This window comes from Scyliorhinus torazame, chromosome 6, assembly GCF_047496885.1.
Source record: "Scyliorhinus torazame isolate Kashiwa2021f chromosome 6, sScyTor2.1, whole genome shotgun sequence".
NCBI lineage: Eukaryota > Metazoa > Chordata > Chondrichthyes > Carcharhiniformes > Scyliorhinidae > Scyliorhinus > Scyliorhinus torazame.
In genome coordinates this window covers 197,084,942-197,110,453 of record NC_092712.1, presented here as the reverse complement: position 1 = coordinate 197,110,453, position 25,512 = coordinate 197,084,942, and the positions used below count along the sequence as shown (strand labels likewise).

The window sequence follows — 25,512 nt, the reverse complement described above, 5'->3', positions numbered from 1 at the left end:
AACATACAACAAGTCATCGGCATACAACGACACCCGGTGTTCCTCTCCCCCCCCGAACCAATCCCCTCCATTTCCTGGACTCCCTCAGTGCCATGGCCAGCGGCTCAATTGCCAGTGCAAACAACAAAGGGGTTAAGGGGCACCCCTGCCTCGTCCCCCGGTACAGCCGAAAGTACTCCGAACACCGCCGGTTCGTAGCCACACTCGTCACCGGGGCTCTATATAGCAGTCTGACCCAACTGATGAAACCTTCCCCGAACCCAAACCTCCGCAACACTTCCCAAAGATACTCCCACTCCGGCCTTCTCCGCGTCCATAGCTGCCACTACCGCCGCTTCACCCTCCACCGAGGGCATCATAATCACAATGTGGAGCCTCCGTACATTTGTATTTAGCTGCCTACCCTTCACGAATCCCGTCTGGTCCTCATGAATCACCCCCGGGACACAGACTTCAATTCTCGTAGCCAACACCTTCACCAGCAACTTAGCGTCAACATTGAGGAGCGAGATTGGTCTATACGACTGTAGCGCACAAAGACTCCGTGAGACGAATAGAGTGAAGTCGATGAGGCTTTATTAAGCGTGTCTGTTCCCCCGCAGCTCGATAGTAGAATGGCCTGCGGGGGAGGACTCCGGCTTCTTATACTCCGCCTTCAGGGCGGAGCTAGAGGTCAACGGCCAACCAGGACCCGGGATCTGTCAGCCAATGACATTAGGGCTTCCAGTCCCACATGACCCCTAATACATACTACCACATTCACCCCTTGTCAAAAATGAACCCGGCGGGGTGATGCTTCGTATGGTGGTAAGGGTTTACAGGGCTGGTCCTGGGAGGAAAACATTCACATGGCAATACAGTATTGTACAATTTTGTCCTGTTTCAACTATTTACAGAAGGTATCGGGAGAAAAGCAAAATGTTCTTGTGAAAAAGTCCATATATTGATTTAGATCGATGCCACGAGTCGGTCGGGCGGTCTGGTCGTCCGTGTCGATCGCCTCGGCCCCGGTGGTGGTGGCGGTGCTTGTACCGGTGTTGTCGTCTCCGGGAGCCTTACGGTTTCAGCTTGGGCTTTATTCTTGGTCAGGCCTGAGGGGAGGGGAACCGATCCTCCTGGGAAGGGGGCGGTCACGGGGTGCGGCGGTGGCAGGAAGGGGGGGGGGTTGGGTGAATGGTGTCGGGGGGGGGGTGTGTGTGTGTTGCCGGCGGGCGCCAGGTCCCGCAGGGAGACCGTGTCCTGTCGGCCGTCGGGGTACTCCACGTAAGCGTACTGCGGGTTCGCGTGGAGGAGGTGAACCCTTTCGACCAACGGGTCCGCCTTGTGTGCCCGCACATGCTTTCGGAGCAAGATGGGTGCTGGGGCCGCCAGCCAGGTCGGCAGCGACGTTCCAGAGGAGGACCTCCTAGGGAAGACAAGGAGACGCTCATGAGGCGTTTGATTAGTGCTCGTACATAATAGCGACCGGATGGAGTGGAGAGCGTCCGGGAGGACCTCCTGCCACCGTGAAACTGGGAGGTCCCTGGACCGTAGGGCCAGTAGGACGGTCTTCCAGACCGTGCCGTTCTCCCTCTCTACTTGCCCGTTCCCCCGGGGGTTGTAGCTGGTCGTCCTGCTTGAGGCTATGCCCTTGCTGAGCAGGAACTGGCGCAGCTCGTCACTCATGAAAGAGGACCCCCTGTCGCTGTGGACGTATGCGGGGCAACCGAACAGTGTGAAGATGATGTTCAGGGCTTTAATGACTGTGGCCGCGGTCATGTCAGAGCAGGGAATGGCGAATGGGAAGCGGGAGTATTCGTCCACCACATTAAGAAAGTATGTGTTGCGGCCGGTGGAGGGGAGGGGCCCTTTGAAATCGAGACTGAGGCGTTCAAAGGGGCGGGAAGCCTTAATCAGGTGCGCACCATCCGGCCTGAAAAAATGCGGTTTGCATTCCGCGCAGATGTGGCAGTCCCTTGTGACTGTACGGACCTCCTCTAAAGAGTATGGGAGATTGCGGGACTTGATAAAGTGGAAAAACCGAGTGACCCCCGGGTGGCAGAGGTCCTCGTGGAGGGTTTGGAGGCGGTTAATTTGTGCGTTGGCACATATGCCGCGGGATAGGGCATCGGACGGCTCGTTCAGCTTTCCGGGACGATACAAAATCTCGTAGTTGAAGGTGGAGAGCTCGATCCTCCACCTTAAGATCTTGTCGTTTTTGATTTTGCCCCGCAGTGCATTATCGAACATGAAGGCTACCGACCGTTGGTCGGTGAGGAGAGTGAATCTCCTGCCGGCCAGGTAATGCCTCCAATGTCGCACAGCTTCCACTATGGCTTGGGCTTCCTTTTCCACTGAGGAGTGGCGGATTTCTGAGGCGTGGAGGGTCCGGGAGAAAAAGGCCACGGGTCTGCCTGCTTGGTTAAGGGTGGCCGCTAGAGCTACGTCGGAGGCGTCGCTCTCGACCTGGAAGGGGAGGGACTCGTCGATGGCGCGCATCGTGGCCTTTGCGATATCCGCTTTGATGCGGCTGAAGGCCTGGCAAGCCTCTGTCGACAGAGGGAAGGTCGTGGTCTGTATTAGGGGGCGGGCCTTGTCTGCGTACTGGGGGACCCACTGGGCGTAGTATGAAAAAAACCCCAGGCAGCGTTTCAGGGCTTTTCCCGCAGTGCGGGAGGGGAAATTCCATGATGGCGCGCATACGTTCGGGGTCGGGGCCTATTATCCCATTGCGCACTACGTAGCCCAGAATGGCTAGCCGGTTGGTGCTAAAAACGCACTTGTCCTCGTTGTACGTGAGGTTCAAGGCTTTGGCGGTCTGGAGGAATTTTTGGAGGTTGGCGTCGTGGTCCTGCTGGTCGTGGCCGCAGATGGTTACATTGTCGAGATACGGGAACGTGGCCCGCAACCCATGTTGATCAACCATTCGGTCCATCTCCCGTTGGAAGACCGAGACCCCGTTTGTGACGCCAAATGGGACCCTTAGGAAATGGTATAATCGCCCGTCTGCCTCGAAGGCTGTGTACTTGCGGTCACTTGGCGGGATGGGGAGCTGATGGTAGGCGGACTTGAGGTCCACGGTGGAGAAGACTTTATATTGGGCAATCCGATTGACCATGTCGGATATGCGGGGGAGAGGGTACGCGTCTAGTTGTGTGTACCTGTTGATGGTCTGGCTATAGTCTATGACCATCCTTTGTTTCTCCCCTGTCTTCACTACTACCACCTGTGCTCTCCAGGGACTATTGCTGGCCTGGATTATGCCTTCCTTTAGTAGCCGCTGGACTTCGGACCGAATGAAGGTCCGGTCCTGGGCGCTGTACCGTCTGCTCCTAGTGGCGACGGGTTTGCAATCCGGGGTGAGGTTCGCAAACAAGGACGGGGGTTGCACCTTGAGGGTTGCGAGGCCGCAGATAGTGAGTGGGGGTATTGGGCCGCCGAATTTGAACGTAAGGCTCTGTAGATTGCACTGGAAATCTAATCCCAGTAAAGTGGGGGCGCAGAGTTGGGGAAGGACGTTTAGTTTGTAGTTTTTGAACTCCCTCCCCTGCACCGTTAGGGTAACTATGCAGGAACCTTGGATCTGTACGGAGTGGGATCCTGCAGCTAGGGAAATCTTTTGTGCGCTGGGATAGGTGGTCAAGGAACAGCGTCTTACCGTGTCGGGGTGGATAAAGCTCTCCGTGCTCCCGGAGTCGACTAGGCATGGTGTCTCGTGGCCGTTTATTCGCACCGTTGTCGTCGTCGTCTGGAGTGTCCGGGGCCGAGCTTGATCGAGCGTAATTGAAGCGAGACGTGGTTGTAGTAGTGGAGTGGGGTCCGTTGTTGCCGTCCAAGATGGCGTCGGGGATGAACAAAATGGCTGCCCCCACGCGTCGTACAGGTCTGGGGTGGTCCAAGATGGCGGCGCCCTTCCTCCCCTCGTGGTGGCCGGGACCCAAAATGGCGGCATCTGCGGGTCGCACATGGGACGCTGGGGGGGTTGGGGAGCGTTAGGACCGCGCGGGGCTCCCTCATCTCTGGGGACAGCGGTGGTCGGGACCCAAGTTGGTAGCACCGGCGGGTCAGACGTGGGGCGCGGGGGGGGGTTTGGGGGGCGTTCGAGACGCGCAGAACTCCCTCTTCTCCGGGGAGAGCGGTGGTCGGGACCCAAAGTGGAAGCGCTGGCGGGTCATACGCGGGGACGGGGGGTGGGGGTTGGGGAGCGTAAGCGGCGTGCAGGGCTCCCTGTTCTCCCGGGACCGCGGTGGTCGGGACCCAGAGCGGCTGCGCCTGCGGGACGTACATGGGGCGCTGGGGGGGTTGGGGAGCATAAACGGCTTGCAGAGCTCCCTGTTCTCCCGGGACAGCGGCGACCTCGCGGGACCGGCACACAACCGCGGAATGGCCCTTTTACCCGCAGCTCTTGCAGGTTGCTGCGCGGGCCGGGCAGCGCTGGCGGGGGTGTTTCGCCTGGCCGCAGAAATAGCAGCAGGCGCCCCCGGTGCGACTTGGCGTTTGGACCGCGCAAGCCTGTGGAGTGTCCGGGGGGGGGGGGGGGGTTTGTCGCGATGGGTACGTACGGAGCCCAATGGGCTGCCGCGCGGTCGGGGCCGTAGGCGCGGGTATTACGCGCGGCCACGTCTAGGGAGGCTGATAGGGCCCGGGCCTCTGAGAGTCCTAGCGACTCTCTTTCTAGAAGTCTTTGGCGGATTTGGGAGGAATTCATACCTGCCACAAAAGCATCGCGCATTAACATGTCCGTGTGTTCATTTGCGTTCACCGAAGGGCAGCTGCAGGCTCGTCCCAAAATCAGCAGCGCGGCGTAGAATTCGTCCATCGATTCTCCGGGACCTTGCCGTCTCGTCGCGAGCTGGTAGCGAGCGTAGATTTGGTTAACTGGGCAGACATAGAGACTTTTCAGTGCTGCGAACGCCGTCTGGAAATCCTCCGCGTCTTCGATGAGGGAGAAAATCTCCGTGCTCACCCTCGAGTGCAGGACCTGTAGTTTTTGGTCTTCTGTGACCCGGCTGGTGGCCGTTCTGAGGTAGGCCTCGAAACAAGTCTGCCAGTGCTTGAAGGCTGCTGCCGCGTTCACTGCGTGGGGGCTGATCCACAGGCATTCCGGGATGATCCTGAGCTCCATAGTCCTTTTTAGGCATGCTTAATAAATTGTAGCGCACAAAGACTCCGTGAGACGAATAGAGTGAAGTCGATGAGGCTTTATTAAGCGTGTCTGTTCCCCCGCAGCTCGATAGTAGAATGGCCTGCGGGGGAGGACTCCGGCTTCTTATACTCCGCCTTCAGGGCGGAGCTAGAGGTCAACGGCCAACCAGGACCCGGGATCTGTCAGCCAATGACATTAGGGCTTCCAGTCCCACATGACCCCTAATACATACTACCACAACGACCCACATTGCAATGGATCCTTGTCCCAATTCAAGATCAAAGAAATCAGCGCCCTCGACATTGTCAGGGGCATGGTCCCCTCCTCCCTTGCCTTATTAAAAGTCCTCACTAGCAACGGGCCCAGCAGGTCCACGTATTTCCTATAAAATTCAACCGGGAACCCCTCCGGCCCCGGGGCCTTCCCCGCCTGCATGCTCCCCAATCCTTTAACCAGCTCCTCCAGCCCAATCAGCGCCCCCAAACCAGCCACCTCCTCCTCCTCCACCCTCGGGAACCTCAGCTGATCTCGGAATCGTCGCATCCTCTCCTCCCCCGCTGGGGGCTCAGACCTGTACAGATCCCCATAGAAGTGTCTTTAAGACAGAAGTTGATAAATTCTTGATTTCTCAAGGAATTAAGGGCTATGGAGAGAGAGCGGGTAAATGGAGTTGAAATCAACCATGATTGAATGGTGGAGTGGACTCGATGGGCCGAATGGCCTTACTTCCGCTCCGATCTCTTATGGTCTTATGGTCTAAGTCCCTAAATACCTTGTTTATTCTCACCGCACTCCGCACAGTATTTCCCCCCTCTATCCCTAACTCCACCAATCTCCCTCGCTGCCTCCCTCTTACGAAGCTGATGTGCCAGCATCCGACTCGCCTTCTCCCCATACTCATAAACCGCCCCTTGCGCTTTCCTCCACTGTGCCTCTGCTTTCCCCGTAGTCATCAGGTCGAATTCCGTCTGGAGGTTCCATTGCTCCCTAAGTAGCCCCTCCTCGGGGGCCTCTGCATAACTCCTGTCCACCCTTAAAATCTCTCCCGCCTCTCTCGCTTCTCCCTGTGGGCCCTAATGGAGATTAGCTCCCCGCTGACCACCGCCTTCAATGCCTCCCAGACTACCCCACCTGCACCTCCCCGTTGTCATTGGCCTCCAAGTATCTTTCCAATACACCCCCGCACCCGCCCTCACACCCCCTCATCCGCCAACAGTCCCACATCAAGGCGCCACAGCGGGCGCTGGTCCCTCTCCTCCCCCAACTCCAGCTCCACCCAATGCGGGGTGTGGTCCGAGATGGCTATGGCCGAGTATTCCGTTCCCTCCACTTTCGGGATTAGTGCCCTACTCAAAGTGAAAAAATCTATCCGGGAGAAGGCTCTATGGACGTGGGAAAAGAAGGAAAATTCCCTGGCCTGCGGCCTGGCAAACCTCCATGGATCCACTCCCCCCATCTGGTCCATAAACCCCTGAGCACCTTGGCCGCAGCCGGCCTCTTACCCGTCCTGGACCTAGAACGGTCCAGTGCTGGGTCCAGCACCGTGTTAAAGTCCCCCCCCCCCCCCCATTATCAAGCTTCCTACCTCCAGATCTGGAATCCGACCCAACATGCGTTTCATAAATCCGGCATCATCCCAATTCAGGGCATATAGGTTCACCAGTACCACCCGCACCCCCTGCAACCTACCACTCACCATCACATATCGACCTCCATTATCCGCAACAATATTCAGTGCCTCGAACGACACCCGCTTCCACACCAGTATTGCAAGCCCTCTGTTCTTCGCATCCAGCCCTGAATGAAAGACCTGCCCTACCCATCCCTTTCTCTGCCTAACCTGATCTGCCACCTTCAGATGTGTCTCCTGGAGCATAACCACGTCTGCCTTCAGTCCCTTTAAGTGCGCGAACACCCGGGCCCTCTTGACCGGCCCGTTCAAGCCCCTCACATTCCAAGTTATCAGCCGGATCAGGGGGCTACCCGCGCGCCCCCCCCCCCCCCCCCGCCAACTAGCCATCTCCTTTTCTAGGCCAGTCATGTGCCCGCGCCTCCCGCACCCTCCAGTCTCCCAGGCCGCGGACCCCCGCCCCGACCACCTCTCCTACTTCCAGCTCCCCTTTGGCCAATGCAGCAGCAACCCAGTTTCCCCCCCCCCCCCCGCTAGATCCTCATCGTGCCATTTTGCTCCCCCCATGACACTCCCGTAAGTCAGCTGACTCCTGCTGACCCCGGCCCCTCCCACCATTCCATCGACCCCCCAGTGTGAGAATCCCCCCATCCCTTGGCAGTCAGTGTACGCTCCTCTCCAGCCCTGCCCTTCCCCCCCGGCCCGGCCCCCCATCCTTCCCTAACGCGGGAAAAAGCCCGTGCTTTCCGTCTGAGCCGGCCCCGCTCCCTCTGGAGCAGCTCCTTTTTGCGGCCTTACCCAAACTCCCCATCCCCGGGCTTCCATCCCCCCTCTTCCTCCGCGGGGCCCTGCCCCTCCAACACCGACGCCCACACTCTCCCACAGCCCCCACATCAAATCCATTCACCCATCCCCACCCAGCACCGAAACAAAAAGAACATTCCCCAAACACAGTAAACATCCCCCCACGGCAAACCCTCAGTTTGAGTCCAACTTTTCAGCCTGGATAAAGTTCCATGCCTCATCAGGCGTTTCAAAATAGTGGTGCCGATCTTGGAACGTGACCCACAATCGCGCTGGCTGCAGCATCCCGAACTTCACCCCCTCCCGATGGAGAACCGCCTTAGCCCGGTTAAAACCAGCTCTCTTCTTAGCCACCTCCGCACTCCAGTCCTGGTAAATACGGATCTCCGTGTTCTCCCACCTGCTGCTCCGTTCTTTTTTGGCCCATCTCAGGACACATTCCCTGTTCATAAAGCGGTGAAACCTCACCACTACAGCCCTTGGCGGCTCGTTGGTTTTGGGTCCCCTTGCCAGGATCCGATGAGCCCCATCCAGCTCCAGGGGCCTCGGGAAAGCTCCCACGCACATCAGCGAATTGAGCATCGTGCTCATATATGCCCCGGCATCGGGCCCATCCACTCCTTCAGGGAGACCAGAATCCGAAGATTCTTCCTTCTCGACCTATTCTCCAGGTCCTCAAATTTTTCCTGCCACCTCTTGTGCAGCGCCTCGTGCGCCTCCACCTTCACCGCCAGGCCCAAGATCTCGTCCTCGTTCTCCGAGGCTTTTTGCCGCACCTCCTGGATTGCCGCCCCTTGGCCCTTCTGGGTCTCCTCAAGCTTCTCAATCGCCGCCTTCATTGGCGCCAGCATTTCTGTCTTCAGCTCCGCAAAGCAGCGTTTAAGGAATTCCAGCTGCTCCTGCGACCACTGTGCCCACGCTGTTTGGTCTCCACCCGCCGCCATCTTGCTTTTCCTCCCTCGCACTTTCCCCTGCACCAGGATCACTTTTTTAACCGCTCCACTCCTGGTCCAACCCATATAATGTCGGGGGGACCTTGCTGTCACCTTCCCACACTGGGAGCCGTCGAACAATTGTCGTTGGGGCCCCTCTGAAGAGCCCAAAAGACCGTTCCCGGCGGGAGCTGCCGAACGTGCGACCTACCTAGGCATAGCCGCAACCGGAAGTCCCTCCTGCTCCAATCTGATAACCCTTCAGTTCTGGTGCTCCCTCAGTTCTCGCCTCTCGCACATCGCTGATTTAATCACTCCACCGTTGGCAGCCTCCAGCTGCCTTGGCTCTAACCTCTGAAATTTTGTCCCGAAATATTTCCCTTCTCCACCTCATCTCTTTTAAAATCTAGCGTATTGCTCAATGTCAAAATGTTTTTTTATTGTCAATGTTCTTGTTAAGTTCTTGGGAAGTTTTGTAAATTGTACTATTTAAAAGTAAGTTGTCAAACCTCTGTACTTTATGGATCTTTGAAAATGTAGTCCACTTAAGTAAGAGTCAAGGAAAAGTGTCTTAAGTATTAAAAGCAAAAATGTTCTGAGAGGAAGTAATGCCATTTTCAGCATTGCTTCCTCTTTTTCCACCTGACAGCACACTTCTCTCTTAGTCAAAATTAGACTAAGTTCAAACCCTATTATGAATCTGAGCACATATAAGAGGCTGACACTTTCAGCTCACTACTGAAGGAGTGTTGCATTGTCAGGGGTTAATGTAAAAGATCCTATGCCACATCTCACCTCTTCCTCTTGCTCCTCCTCCTCTCCCCACATCCTACTTTCAATTTTCTCTCCCTGCATCAGCTCTTCTTCTTGACTCCCCCTTTGCCCCCCCCCCCCCCCCCCCTCTCCATTGCCTCACCACCTTTTGTCTGCTCCACACCTGCTCCGCGCACTTTACTTCTTCTTTTCAGTCCTCTCTTCCTGGCTAATCATTCATGAGTTACACTCTTGAACCTCAGTGGGTGGGATTCTCCGATATTGAGGCGTTTCACGACGGCACGAAACGGCCGCGGGCACGATCGATTCAGGCCCCGGAAAGGGGCCAGCAGCAGGGCTGCGAGAAGCGTGGTGGGCGTGGCGCCAGAGCACAGGACCCGAAGGTTAGAGATGGCTGAGCCCCGCTGTGCCGCTCCCAGGTTCCGGTACAATGATCTTGAGATGCTGCTGGACGCTGTAGAAGAGTGCAGGGCCATCTTGTGCCCAAGACGTGGGCACCGGCAAACATCCAGCACTGTGAAGCGCGAGGTGGGCACCGCGGTTAGCGCTGTGGGGCAACCCCACGCTCTGGAGACCAGTGCCGAACGAAGCTCCACGACCTCACGAGGGCTGCCAGGGTAAGTACCCTGAGGGTTCCCCTGGCACCCCCCCCACGTCTCGCGGGACCCCCCCCCCTGCCCATGCAGGGGGGGGGGTGGAGTTGGGGACACCACGTTGTACCCGACCCACATGGGCAACACACCCTCCTTTAGAGCTGCCATGGCGTGGTGCCCAGTGTCCCCCACCCAGTCATAATGTTGCCAACTTCTACGCGTCTTGATGCTGACCGCCTAACTCTGATGCTTCCCCCCCCCCCCCCCGCAGGATAAGACTGCTCACAACCAACGTGAGCGTTCAAGAACCAGAGGGGGATCACCTGTGCTGCACCACCTCACCATCCATGAGCAGAGGGCTCTGGACCTCGCAGGGGGAGTCGCCACCCGGGATGTAGCGCCATGCCAGATCGGAGGCGCAGGACCAAGTAAGACTCCCCTGCCGGGCTACACCCCATCAGCCCATCACCACCCCCCCCTCACACTGCACTCCCTACCACTGCCCCCAAGCCCCCCCTTTCAACCCACCCCGTGACACATATCCCTCCACTCCCTCACACCCGACTCCGCGTGTCTAACGATACATGCTTCATTGTCTTCCCCAGGGCCAGGAGCCGATCATCCAGGGACGTCTCGAACATGCCCCCGCGTCCAGCTGCAAGCTCATCCGCCCCCACGGACGCACGGCAGAGGAGGGAAGGAAGACGGAGAGGAGGGCCCTCCTCTGAGGCCGGGATACTGGAGGGGGACGCACAAGGACGGACAGACACGACATGGACGAACACAGGACGGACAGTCAGGACACTGATGGCCGTGAGTCAGACGAGGAGAGGGCTGCGAGCCAGGACAGTGACGGAGAGAGGACGGGGACTCTGGACAGTGACGCACAGAGAACTGCCAGTCGACGGACACACCGGACACGGCACCTAACATGGGCCGCGGACTAGTTGCATTGGTCCAAGGATCGACACAGGAGACCCCAGACCTGGGGACAGATGAGGACCTCGGGTTTGCGGCAGTGCTGTCACCCACAACATCAGGTGCGCCATGAGGTGGCATATATGTGCCACGGTCTCCCGACTCAATTGGAGTCTCCTCCTGCATGCAGTATCCGGAAGCTCATGGAACGACATGCGGTCCCGGTACACTCGAGGCTGCATGGGGTGCCTCCTCCACCTGCTCCTGCTACACCCCCTGCACCCCATCAGAATCCGAATCCTCGTCCTCTGCATGCCCGACGATGTGGGGGTCATTGTCACCCTCCGCCTCCTCCTGCACCTGTCAGGCGGGAGGACCTGCAGCATGAGGGGCTGGCACAGGGCCCTCTGCAGCCAGTCCCTCTGCTGCAGCCGCCGCTCCAACAGCTGCTCTGAGCCGCCTGCGTCGGCGGCGCCGAATGGCTACGTGCAGGGCAGCCGCTCCCGCCCACGGCGGCAAACATAGCTGGCTGGTGCGCAAACATGATGAACTACACAAAGGGGGGGGGGGGGGGGGGGGGGTTTGGGAAGGAGAGACGACAACATGTTTAACGATGGCGCTTTGACACCTCAACAGCCAGGGCCCATGGGATACATGGGTCCCCCGGCTGCCTTGTACCGCTGCAGACCCACATGCAACCTTCGCCCTGCCCACAGTATCCGTCCACAGCGCACTTCACCCCATCCCTCCTCATTGCGGCGCCACTGGCCTCAGCTCATCACCATGACCTGCACTTGGAAGCGTGTCTTTGCCACCGTCCTGCCATGTCAGGCCGGTTGGCATGTCACTCCCGTGGGTAACCTTGCCCGCTCTCCCCACCCCCACAGCATGGCAGCATCATTTCCCCCCACCCCCTCCTCCATTCCCCACCCCCTCCTCCATTCCCCACCCCCTCATCCTTTCCCCACTCCTTCCTCTACCCCCTCCTTTCCCCACCCCCTCCTTTCCCCACCCCCTCCTTTCCCCACCCCCTCCTTTCCCCACCCCCTCCTTTCCCCACCCCCTCCTTTCCCCACCCCCCTCCTCCACCCTCTCCTCCTTTCCCCACTCCTTCCTCCACCCCCTCCTCCTTTCCCCACCCCCTCCTCCTTTCCCCCACCCCCTCCTTATTCCTCCACCGCCCTCCTCATTCCTCCACCGCCCTCCTCCTTCCTCCACCCCCTCCTCCATTTCCCACCCCCTCCTCCTTTCCCCGCTCCTCCTCCGCACCCTCCTCCTTTCCTCGCCCCCTCCTCCTATCCCCACTCCTTCCTCCACCACCTGCTCGTTCCCCCATACCCCCCGGGCATGGTGGCATCCTTCCCAATAACCCTCCCACCACCCCCCACCACCCGCCGTGGATGCCACTTCCTGCTGCCTACGGTGAGGCCGGCCACTCACCTCCTTCCTCCACATCTTCAGCCAGCACGACTGGCTGATGAATTTATTTACCAGGGGTGAACGGTGACGGAGTGACCTGGGGTCACGCCGTCGGGACTTCGGCCCATCCGGGCTGCTGAATAGCGGGGGCCCGGAGAATCACCGTACTTAGTACCTCGGGCGATTCTCCAGCAGGCGTGACGCCAAACCCGATGACGCCGTTCTCGCCGGTTGGGAGAATGGCGGAACGGCGTCGGACCGACGCTGTGGGAAAAAATGGTGCAAACGGTGAGTCTCCCATAGGGCACGGCATGGGAGAATCCCGCCCAGTAGTTCTGGCAATGTCAAATTTTGTCTATCTAAAACTAGAATGAAAATACCAAATTTTTATATTCTGGAATAGAGAGTTTGAACTGTTCAAGTTCCACTTTACGCACATTTCACAAGAGATGTTGTACTAACCAGTAAGAAATCATAACTTAGTTGAGCTATAATTTATTTATATGAAAGAGAAATAAAGTAATGTAGGCTGAGGTAAACAGTATTTATTAATTTATTGAAACTTTCATTCTGATGATATGAAGATGAAATATGCAAAGCTACAAGTTACATTTAGACTAATTCTGTTCATATATGGATTTGAAATTCATTAGTGTATAAAAAAACATAATTTCATGTAGTCTGAACAAAAAATACACCATTTTTAATCATTTGAAATTGTGCAATTATGCATTCTATTTTATTTCTTACCATCTGGAGACTGTCCAGCATTCACTGCATCCATTTGTGGTCCATAAGCTCTCAGAAAAGGATGGTCCATTGAAGTAGAAGGTGCATCAAGAATTTCATTACTTGGTGCCCCTGAAAGAATTAATGTTTTACTTTATGAATAAAGGCTTGAATAGACATCTATGGGGTTAAATTGGATAAGACCTGAAAATGAACACTGAAGTTACCCTGTGGAATTAACCCATGTCCAATTGCATGGAAGGGAGCAGGTTATACTGCCTGCTATTTCACATGAATGCTGGTGGCTTGTCTTGGCTACACTGATCAAGGGGCCTGATATCATGAGCAAATAGTGTCACTTAAAAGTAGCCTGCACCTCTGTGGTAATACCAGGTATTGCAGTACCTGAGAGAGGAATGACCATTGGCTAGACCGCGGGGTCTACCATTGGGCAATGTACATAGCCCCGCCCTGAGAGGCGGGGTATAAGAACCGATGCCGTCCCAGCAGCCTCCACTTCTGTAACTTCACTGCTGGGTACAGTTCTATCTGATTAAAGCTGAATCGATATGACTCCACGTGGTCTCAAGAGTATTGATTGTGCATCAATTTAATCAGATAAGTACTTTTGAAGGATGGACCTCCGCATCAAGCCGGCGTGCCTTCCGCTCAGCCCGCACGCAGAAAACTCCGCCGCGATTTTTAAGCATTGGCTGGCACGCTTCCAGAGCTACCTCGATACGGCTGCCGACACCCCCACGGAAAGGCAGAAGATACACCTCCTACGCTCGCGGGTCAGCCCGGCGATCTACCCCCTGATCGAAGGGGCGGCGAACTATGATAAAGCCATGGAACTGCTGGAAGGACATTACATTCGTCCACTGAACCAGGTCTACGCCCGTCACCTGCTGGCAACGAGACGGAAGAGCCCAGATGAGACGCTCGAAGATTTCTACCGGGCACTGATAGTGCTGGGCCAAAACTGCGGCTGCCCAGCGGTGACAGGGAACGAGCACACTGAACTTTTAATTCGAGACGCTTTCGTGGCAGGTATGGTTTCCCCCGACATCCGCCGAAGGCTTCTCGAAATGGACACACTGGGTCTCACCGAGGCCCGGGCCCTGGCAGGGTCCATGGACGTGGCGTACAAGAACGCCGTTGCATACGCCCCCGCGTGCACCGCGCCCCCCTGGGCTGCGTGGCACCCCACCGTGGCAGCCCCCCAGACTTACCCGCTTAACCCGCAGACTTACCCGCTAACTCCGCAGGCCTGCGCGGCAAGGCGCCCCGCTACCGCCGCTGGCCAACGCTGCTTCTTCTGCGGCCAGGCGAATCACCCGCGCACGCGCTGCCCGGCCCGCACCGTCACCTGCAAAGGGTGCGTCAAGAAAGGCCACTATGCCGCGGTCTGCCTAGCCCACGCGGTGGCCGCGGTATCCAGCGAGTACCCACAGCCGTTTTTCCAGGTCCCTGCTGTTCAAGGCCCACAGGTCTTCTGCGCCCCCGGAACGCAGCAGCACGCCCCGCCCCAGGCCCCGACCGCCCAGCTCTCACCGCCCCGCGCAGTTGCCGTGGTCTCCCGCGCCCCCGGAACGCCGCAGCACGCCCTGCACCAGTGCTCACCTCCACCCCCCTACCCTAGGGCCACGTGCGACCCACGGCCGCAGTCTTTCTATCCTATCCCGGCCGTCCAAAGCCCACCGCCGCCCTTCTCTCCCCAGGCAGCGTGCAACCCACGGCCGCGGCCATTTTGCCCCCCGGCAACCACGACCCCGACCCAGAGCAGAGCAGGCACCGACGTCCCCTACAGGCACCCCTCCCTCCTACCCATTTTTTCGACCCTACAGTGCCGCCTAGGGGTGACGAAACTGCCTGGGAGGAAGACACCAAGTTCCCGGAGTCACTACCGCCGGGGCCCTCACCAGGATCGCCGCCGAAACTTAGACGCTCCAGTAGGACAACCAGGTCGCACGATCGTCTGATTGCAGCACCATGAAGAAAATAAACAACACAAGAACTTTCTCCGCAACCCTCGACAGCATGGTACCTGCAAAACCTGGTCCTACCATGAAAAAGCGATAGTAATACTGGCCATCACCCCGCTGGCTCTTTTTTTTAACAGGGGGTGAATGTGGTAATACCAGGTATTGCAGTACCTGAGAGAGGAATGACCATTGGCTAGACTGCGGGGTCTACCATTGGGCAATGTACATAGCCCTGCCCTGAGAGGCGGGGTATAAGAACCGATGCCGTCCCAGCAGCCTCCACTTCTGTAACTTCGCTGCTGGGTACAGTTCTATCTGATTAAAGCTGAATCGATATGACTCCTCGTGGTCTCAAGAGTATTGATTGTGGGTTCCGGTTGCGGCGATGACCAGCTAAGCCGCACGTTTTGGCACCTCCCGTTTCAACGGACTTTTGGGCTCTTATCGGGAGCCCCAATGGAAATTTTTTACGCCCAAACCCAGTGTGAGGCGACAAAGGAAGGAGTCCCCCCGGGTATGGATGGAAAGAAGCGATAGTAGTGGCCAGATTGCGGAGGATCCTCTGGAGCAACGGCAGAGAAGAGAAGGGAGAAGCAAGATGGCGGCTGAGGGAGCCCAGATGGTATGGGGCCCGGAACAGCAGGAGTTCCTCCGACGATGTGTGGAGGAGCTCAAGAAGGAGGTGCTGGTGCCGATGTTGCTGGCGATTGAGGGATTGAAGGAGACGCATAAGACCCAGGCGATGGAGCTCCGTGGAGTGAAGGCAAAGGCAGCCGAGAATGAAGACGAGATACAGGGCTTGGTGGTGAAACGGAGACGCACGAGGCACTACATAAGAGGTGCATAGAAAGGCTGGAAGCCCTGGAAAATAGCTCGAGGAGGAAGAATCTAAGGATTTTGGGTTTTCCCGAAGGGACAGAGGGAGCTGATGTTGGGGCGTATGTGAGTACGATGCTCCATACTTTAATGGGAGCTGAGGCCCCGACGGGCCCCCTGGAAGTGGAGGGAGCATACCGGGTCCTCGTGAGAAGACCAAAGGCAGGGGAAATACCGCGAGCAATAGTGGTGAGGTTCCACCGCTACAAGGACAGGGAGATGGTCCTGAGATGGGCTAAGAAGACACGGAGTAGCAGGTGGGAGAACACGGTGATCCGCGTGTATCAAGATTGGAGTGCGGAGGTGGCGAGAAGGAGGGCGAGTTTCAATCGGGCCAAGGCGGTGCTCCACAGGACGAAAGTAAAATTTGGAATGCTGCAGCCGGCAAGACTGTGGGTTACACACCAGGGCAAACACCACTACTTTGAGACGGCAGAGGAGGCGTGGACATTTATTCAAGAAGAGAAGTTGGACTAGATTTGAGGAATTGATGTTTGGAAAGAAGTAACGAGGTGGTGGCAAAGAAATGCAAAGGGGGGAGAGGGGGAGGGTTTATCTGTAAAAAATGTTAGACGGGAGAATTTTTTTTCTTCTCCCCCCGGGACACGAAGAAATGTGGGCGCCGGTGGGGAAGGGGACAGGTAAGGGGAGAGGGAGCTGCGCCACTAGGGGCGGGGCCGAGAGGGAAGCGCGGGGTTTTTTCCCGCGCTATGGAAATTGCGGCGGGAAAGGTGGGCGCAGGAAGGAAGGGGGCCTCGCACGCAGGGAGGCCAAGGGTAAACGGGGAAGCCGAGGTCAGCCAGAGTTTGCTGACTCCTGGAAGCAATATGGGGGGAGCAATCAAGCTAGAGGGGAATCTAGCGGGGGGGGGGGGGGGGGGGGGGCGGTGCTGCTGCTGAGGGTAAGGGGGAGCTGATACGGGATGGGATGGTCAGGACGGGAGGGCGCCGTCTGGGGGACAAACGGGTGCGTGGGACCCGGGTGAGGAGCTGGTTTAAAAAAGGGGATGGCTAGTCGACGAGATGGGGGGGGGGGGGATAAAAGGGCCCCCCAACCCGGTTGATCACGTGGAACGTGAGAGGGCTGAATGGGCCGATTAAGAGGGCAAGGGTATTTGCGCACCTAAAGAGACTGAAGGCGGATGTGGTTATGCTTCAGGAGACGCACCTGAAATTGGCGGATCAGGCCAGATTAAGGAAAGGATGGGTGGGACAGGTATTCCACTCAGGCTTAGATACGAAAAATAGAGGGGTGGCAATACTGGTGGGGAAAGGGGTATCGTTTGAGGCTAAGACCATAATGGTGGACAGTGGGGGCAGGTACGTGATGGTGAGTGGCAGATTGCAAGGTGAGGCGGTGATGCTGGTGAACGTATACGCCCCGAACTGGGATGACGCGGGTTTTATGAAGCGTATGTTGGGGCGCATCCCAGACCTAGAGATGGGAAATTTGGTAATGGGGGGGGGGGGGGGGGGGGGGGGATTTCAACACGGTGCTGGACCCAGGGCTGGACCGGTCCAGATCTAGGACCGGGAGGAGGCCGGCAGCGGCCAAGGTGCTTAAGGGGTTTATGGAGCAGATGGGAGGAGTAGATCCCTGGAGATTTGCTAGACCGAGGAGTAAAGAGTTTTCCTTCTTCTCCCACGTCCATAAAGTATACTCCCGGATAGACCTTTTTGTCCTAGGAAGGGCGCTGATCCCGAAAGTGGTAGGAACGGAATATTTGGCTATAGCTGTTTCAGATCACGCCCCACATTGGGTGGATCTGGATCTAGGAGAGGAGAAGGAGCAGCACCCACTTTGGAGATTAGACATGGGACTGTTGGCGGACGATGGGGTATGTGGAAGGGTGAGGGGATGTATTGAAAGATACCTAGAGGTCAATGATGATGGAGCGGTCCAGGTGGGAGTAGTATGGGAGGCACTGAAGGCGGTGGTTAGGGGGGAGCTGATTTCCATAAGAGCCCACAGGGGGAAACAAGAGGGTAAAGAAAGGGAGAGACTGATGGGGAGATTCTGAGGGTGGATAGGCAATACGCGGAGGCCCTGGATGAAGGGCTATACAGGGAAAGACGGAGACTACAGACGGAGTTTGACCTGCTGACCACGGGTAAGGCGGAGACGCAGTGGAGGAAGGCACAGGGAATACAATACGAATATGGGGAAAAGGCGAGCCGATTGCTGGCCCAACAACTTAGGAAGAGGGGGGCGGCGAGAGAGATCGGAGGAGTTAGGGACGGGGAGGGAAGGATGGAGCAGAGAGCGGGGAGGGTGAACGGGGTGTTTAAGTCATTTTATGAGAGGCTGTATAAGTCCCAACCCCCGGAGGGGAAAGAGGGAATGATACACTTCCTGGACCAGCTGGAGTTCCGGAGGGTTGAGGAGCAGGAGGTGGCAGGTTTGGGAGCGCAGATTGAGGTGGAGGAGGTGATTAAAGGAATTGGGAACATGCAGGCAGGAAAGGCCCCGGGACCAGATGGGTTCCCGGTGGAATTTTACAGGAAATATGTGGACCTACTGGCCCCACTCCTGACGAGAACCTTCAATGAGGCTAAGGAAAGGGGGACACTACCCCCGACAATGTCGGAGGCGACGATATCGTTGATCCTGAAACGAGACAAAGACCCGCTGCAGTGCGGGTCATACAGGCCCAACTCCCTCCTAAATGTAGATGCCAAGTTACTAGCCAAAGTGATGGCGACAAGGATAGAGGACTGTGTCCCAGGGGTGGTACATGATGACCAGACAGGGTTTGTTAAAGGGAGGCAATTGAATGCCAATATACGAAGGTTGCTGGGGGTAATGATGATGCCCCCACCGGAGGGGGAGGCGGAGATAGTGGTGGCGATGGATGCAGAGAAGGCATTTGATAGAGTGGAGTGGGACTACCTGTGGGAGGTACTGAAGAGATTTGGATTTGGAGAGGGGTTCATCAGATGGGTTCAGCTCCTGTACGGGTCCCGGTGGCAAGCGTGGTTACAAATAGGCAACGATCCGACTATTTCCGATTACATAGGGGCACAAGACAGGGGTGCCCCCTGTCCCCGTTACTGTTCGCGTTGGCAATCGAGCCATTGGCCATAGCGCTGAGGGGCTCTAAGAAGTGGAGGGGGGTGCTCAGAGGAGGAGAGGAACATCGGGTTTCATTATATGCGGATGATTTGCTGCTATATGTGGCGGACCCAGTGGAGGGGATGTCAAAGATAATGCAGACACTCAGGGAGTTTGGCGAGTTCTCGGGATATAAATTGAATATGGGAAAGACTGAACTTTTTGTGATGCACCCCGGGGAACAGGGCAGGGGGATAGACGATTTGCCGCTGAGGAGAGTAGCAAGGGATTTTCGATATCTGGGGATCCAGGTGGCCAGGAACTGGGGAACCTTGCATAAACTTAACTTGACGCGACTGGTAGAGCAGATGGAGGAGGACTTTAAGAGGTGGGACATGGTGCCCCTGTCATTGGCGGGCAGAGTACAGGCGGTTAAAATGGTGGTTCTCCCGAGGTTTCTTTTCGTGTTTCAGTGCCTCCCCATACTGATTACAAAGGCCTTTTTCAAGAAAGTGGACAGGAGTATTATGAGCTTTGTGTGGGCTGGAAAGACCCCGAGGGTAAAGAGGGGGTTCCTGCAGCGCAGTAGAGACAGAGGGGGACTGGCACTGCCGAGTCTGAGTGACTATTATTGGGCCGCCAACGTGTCCATGATATGTAAGTGGATGAGGGAAGAAGAAGGGGCGGCGTGGAAAAGGCTGGAGATGGCGTCCTGTAAGGGAACTAGTCTAAAAGCACTGGCGACGGCGCCGTTACCGTTCCCCCCGAAAAAATACACCACAAACCCAGTAGTGGGGGCAACTTTGAAGATTTGGGGGCAGTGGAGACGACATAGGGGAGTGACGGGTGCCTCGGTGTGGTCCCCGATAAGGAACAATCACAGGTTCGTCCCGGGGAGGATAGATGGGGGATTCCAATCTTGGCAGCGAGCAGGAATTGGGAAGTTGAAGGACTTGTTCTTGGACGGGACGTTCGCGTGTTTGGAAGCATTGGTAGAAAAATACGGGTTGCCACCTGGGAATGCCTTCCGATATATGCAAGTGAGGGCATTTGCGAGGCAACAGGTGAGGGAATTTCCGCAGCTCCCGGCGCAAGGGATCCAGGACAGAGTGATTTCGGGGGCATGGGTCGGTGAAGGTAAAGTGTCCGATATATACTGGAAATGAGAGACGAGGGGGAGACGATGGTAGAGGAGCTGAAGGGTAAATGGGAGGAGCTGGGGGAAGAGATTGAGGAGGGGCTGTGGGCAGATGCCCTAAGTAGGGTAAATTCCTCATCCTCGTGTGCCAGGCTTAGCCTGATCCAAGTCAAGGTTCTACACAGGGCGCACATGACGGGAGCAAGGCTGAGTAGATTTTTTGGAGTGGAGGATAGGTGCGGGAGGTGCGCGGGAAGCCCGGCGAACCACACTCACATGTTTTGGTCATGTCCGGTATTGCATGGGTTCTGGGTGGGTGTGGCAAGAGTGATCTCAAAGGTGGTGGGGGTCCGGGTCGAACCGAGCAGGGGGTTAGCTATATTTGGGGTTGTAGAAGAGCCGGGAGTGCAGGAGGCGAGAGAGGCCGATGTTTTGGCCTTTGCGTCCCTAGTAGCCCGGCGAAGGATTCTACTTATGTGGAAAGAAGCTAAACCCCCGGGCGTGGAGGCCTGGATAAACGACATGGCAGGGTTTATAAAATTGGAGCGAATAAAATACGCACTAAGAGATTCGGCTCAAGGGTTCACCAGGCGGTGGCAACCGTTCCTTGACTATCTCGCAGAGCGATAAGGGAAAACAGGAAAGACAGCAGCAGCAACCCAGGGGGGAGGAGGGAGGGGGGGTGTGCGAGGGGGTATTCGGTGTTTGGGTTTTTTCTTTTTCTTTCCATCCTAGTTGTTTATATTTATTTTTTCAGTATTATTATTTCTCTTTTCTTGTTCTTTTTCTGCACTTGTTGTTAGTTTAATATATTGTTTAAATAATGGTCAATGTACATTTTGTTACAAAGTTGTAAAAATGGAAAATTCTTTTTGATCGAAAAACTTTAATAAAATATATATTTTTTAAAAAGAGTATTGATTGTGCATCAACCTCTTAAGGGGAGGGTGGGTGCATTATGGTTTCAAGAACTGGTTGGCCTCGGTAGAATGAAAATAAAAATGAAAATCACTTATTGTCAAAAGTGGGCTTCAAATGAAGTTACTGTGAAAAGCCCCGAGAAGAGTTGGAAAGCAAGAAAGATATCCAGCAGGAGGCCTTCCCGACATGAGTGTTGCATCTCGAACCTGAATGTAGTGCAAGATGAAGGTTAAACAATGAGATGTCAAGGTGAATGAGTTCATCTTCAAATGGTTCAGCTGCAATATTTGTCTGATCCACTGTTCAATTCACTCCATCCGCATCACCCATCTACCAAAAAAGCTCAATCGATCCTTATTCAGCACAAACATTAATATACTTTACGTCACCTTCACACACACATATCACTGCAACAAGCCTCACATCTTAACTCACAGCTTGCACGCAGTGGCAGCTATACAACCCTGACTGTCTCGTCACCCAAACATATCGCTGGACACTCACTAACATTCACTTTTGTGCAAGAAAATGGGGCAAATGGCAGTAGATAGCAACAAAGAACTGGAGGTGCATAAGCATGCTTGCATGTTTTACCTCCATGGAGGAGACAGTTCTGGCCGTCACAGGAAGCAGCATTGTTCCACCCAATTGGGTGGAAGTGATCAATGATAAGTGAATCTGTATACTTTTATTTTATTTTTTTTCATTAAGGAGTAATTTAGTGCGGCCAATCTACCTACCCTGCACATCTTTGGGTTGTGAGGGTGAGACCCACACAGACATGGGAAGAAGTGTATCTGTATATTTACTTCACCTTTACTCATCCCATGTCTTCCTTCTCCGTCAATCTCTTCTGACTTGGGAACTACAGATATCAATGTATCCACTTCTTACTTTCCCCTCTCTCCTCACTACAATTCAAAAGTTGGCTGAGATGCTCAAGAGCAGGAGCTTTGCAGTGACAGAAAAGAAAGAATTGGAAAACTGATAATGTTGTATCATTGTTCAAAAATGAATGAAGGATAGACTGCATAATTACAGGTTAGTCTACCAAACATTAATGGTAAGCAAATAGTTGGAAAATAAATCTTTTTTTCTCCACAAATTTAGAATACCCAATTATTTTATTTTTCCAATTAAGGGGCAATTTAGCGTGGCCAATCCACCTAACATGCACATCCAGAGAGGAGGAGAATGTGCAAACTCCACACAGAGAGAGAGACCCAGGACCGGGATCGAACCCGGGTCCTCAGTGCTGTAAGCAGCAGTGCTAACCACTGTCCCAACGTGCCGCTCCTAGTTGGAAAAAATTCTGAGGAACTGTATTACTTGTCATTTAGAATGGAAAAGAATATTCAGGAACAGTCAGCATGGATTTGTTAAGGGTAGGTCATGTCTGACTAATTTGATTTAATTTTTTGAAGTAAATTAAGGGTTGATGAGGGTCGTACATTTGATATAGTCCACAAGGATTTTAGCAAGGTTTTTAACAAGGTCCCACGTGGCAAACTAATCAGAAAAGCAGGAATTCATTGCATCCAAGGACAATTAGATGGTTGGATCCAAAGTTGTCTCAGTAGCAGGTGTCATTATATGATTGATTGTGGTGTAGACTCCAGTATTAGGTACAATATGGTACACACTGTACTATATGGGGTCACCTGATCTCAAAAACTGTAGGAGATACTGGCAGTATTTCTGCTTGTATCTCACAGCAACAAGCAGTGATAAGGCCTGCAGGTACAGTCTTTCATCTTTCTTCACGTAGCAGGGGAAGAAGCTTACAACAGAAGTTTATAACACATTCACTTTTGAAAGTGAGGAGAAAAAAAATGATTTGAAAGAAATAAGAAAAATTTGAAGCTTACTGCAACCCTAAGAAAAACATCTGGTGGAATTCTCCGTTCATGAGACTAAGTGTTGACGCTGGGGCAGGATTCGCGGAGTTCTACAACAGCAAAACTGGCGCCGCACCTTGACCAATTCAACAACTGTTAAGGAGCTAACACTGGCACCACGTGGAACACAATTGATTCCAATGAGAAATGGTGTGGGATTTGCCGGGTCCGTGACTGACACTCGGGACCCTGACAAGCAGAAGCTGCATAAACACACTTCACTCCCCACACACACCATCCCAGCCTATAAGATAGCAGTGAGGAGAGCAGCACCCCGTTTTACAGACGCCGAGCTTGAGGCCCTGAAGGAGAGGCTGGCGACCCTGTACCCTGGCCTGGGAAGGAGGCTGCCAGCCGCTGCTGTTCGCCATGCCTGGACGCAGGTGGTAGAAGCAGTAAGCACCACGAGAAACACTGTCAGGACAGGACATGTGCATGAGTCGTCGAAAACTAGCATGTAGGTGCAGCAGATAATAAGGAAAGCAAATGGAATGTCGGCATTTATAGCAAAAGGAATTGAGTATAAAGGTAAGGAAGTGTTGTTGCAACTATACAAGGTATTGGTAAGACTGCACCTGGAGTATTGTGCACAGTTTTGGTCCCCTTATTTGAGGAAAGATGTAGTGGCATTGGAGGCAGTTCAGCGGGGGTTCACTAGATTGATTCCAGAGATGAGAGGTATTTCGTATGAGGTGAGATTGAACAGTTTAGGCCTATACTCTCCAGAGTTTAGAAGAATGAGGGGAGGTCTAATTGAGATATACAAGATGCTAAAAGGTATGGATAAAGTAGATATGGAACAAAGACATCAAGAAGCTTTTACCAGTCTAAAGAGAACCCCAGACATCGTGTTCAAGTATTTTAATGTCAGTCAGCCTGTCAAGATATCTGTAGATGCTTCCAAAATGGCCTGGAAGCTGTCTTCTTGCAAAATGAAGCACCAGTGGCGTCCGCCTCAAAGGCAATGATTGAAACACAACAGCATTATGCCCAAATAGAGAAAGAAATGATAGCAATTGCATTTGGCTGAGAACACTTCCACCAGTTTGTCCATGGCAAAGGAATGGAGATAGAGTCTGATTATAAACCTTTGGAAGTTATGCTTAAAAACCTCTGAACTGTGCACCACCAGGAATCCAAAGATTACTTATGCGTTTGCAGAGTTAAATACAAACCGGGCAAAGAAATGTACATCACAGACACTCTGTCGCATGCATACCTGCCCATCAGGGAAGGGGAGGATTAAGAAACAGAGAAGATAGCACACTGGTAGCGTCATTGGACTACTATTCCAGAGACCCAGGGTCATGCTCTGGAGACCCAGGTTACGCGGGACTGGATTTGAATCCCACCATGACATATGGTGAAACTTGAATTCATTATGATTTTTAAATTTTGAATTAAGAGACGAATGATGATCATGAAACCATTTTCAATTGTCATAAAATCCCATCCAGTTCACTAATGCCCTTTAGGAAAGGAATTTGACAACTTTACAGTCGAGCCTAGTGACTCCAGATCCACAGTGTGGTAGTCTGTGTAGAGGTATTACGGTACCTAGTAATGCTGGAACACCATTGGTAGATATTGTATGTTTCCCATTGGTCAAGCTGTGTGGTAGCTCCGCCCTGCAAGGCGGGGTATAAGAGTCTGTGCTGCCCCAGCAGCCTTCTTTCTGTACCTGAGCTGTTGGGGGAAACATCTAGCTTATTAAAGCCTTCAGTTGAACTACAACCTCGCTTTAGTAGTCATTGATCGTGCATCAATTTAATAAGCTAGATTTAAAAGGATGGAGCTCCGAATCAAGCCGGAGTGTCTGCAACTCAGCCCCCACGCGACAAACTCAGTGGCAACCTTCAAGCACTGGCTGGCATGTTTTAACGGAACGGCCGAAAACACACCCACGGGAGAACAGAAATTGCAAGTCCTGCACTCGAGGGTGAGCCCAGAAATTTACACCCTCATCGAGGACACGGACGACTTCGATGCAGCAATGGAGCTGCTAAAAGGACATCATATTCACCCGGTAAACTAGGTCTACGCCCGACAACTGCTAGCGACGAGGCGACAAATCCCTGGGGAATTGCTGGAAGAATTCTACCATGCGCTCCTGGTGTTGGGGAGAAACTGCAGCTGCCCGCAAGTTTCGGCGAGCGACCACACAGAACTTTTGATCCGGGGCGCTTTCGTTGCAGGTATGCTGTCCTCCCAATTCCGCCAGCGATTGCTGGAGAAAGACACCCTAGGCCTCAAGGAGGCACGGGCCCTTGCCGGCTCCCTGGATGTGGCCTCCCGAAACGCCCGCACTTACGCCCCTGACCACGTGGCAGCTCCCTGGGCAGCGTGAAACCCCCCCGCCCCGCGGCCGAGCCCGAGACATCTCCCATCCCCCCGCAAGCTTGTGCTGCAAGACGACCTGGCAACCCTGGGGGACCCCCACTGCTAATTTTGCGGGCAGGCCAAGCACCCCCAGCAGCGCTGTCTGGCCCGCGCATCCACCTGCAAGGGATGCGGTAAAAAGGGCCACTTCATGGCGGTATACCAGGCCCGGGCAGTCGCTGTGGTCTCCGGTGGTGAATGCGGACCGCCACCACAATCCTCTCAACGGTCCCCGTGCCGCCAGCGGGCGCCGCCATCTTCCTCCTCCAGGGCCACGTGTGGCCTCCGGGCGCCACCATCTTATCCCGCGGACGCCACATACGATGGATGGGCACTGCTA

General features: G+C 54.8%; 1 protein-coding gene across 4 annotated transcripts in view; it reads right to left on the bottom strand.

Moving 5' to 3' along the window:
- fam221a (family with sequence similarity 221 member A) overlaps positions 1-25,512 on the bottom strand; it is a 202,511-nt gene that overhangs the window by 50,630 nt on the left and 126,369 nt on the right. For 3 of the 4 annotated variants that reach the window (XM_072509263.1, XM_072509264.1, XM_072509267.1), the window contains one exon: positions 12,946-13,056. The exons of the other annotated variant lie outside the window; for it this stretch is intronic. In XM_072509263.1, coding sequence (XP_072365364.1) covers positions 12,946-13,056 — 111 coding nt within the window. The remainder of the gene's footprint in view (positions 1-12,945; positions 13,057-25,512) is intronic. 4 annotated transcript variants of the gene reach the window in all.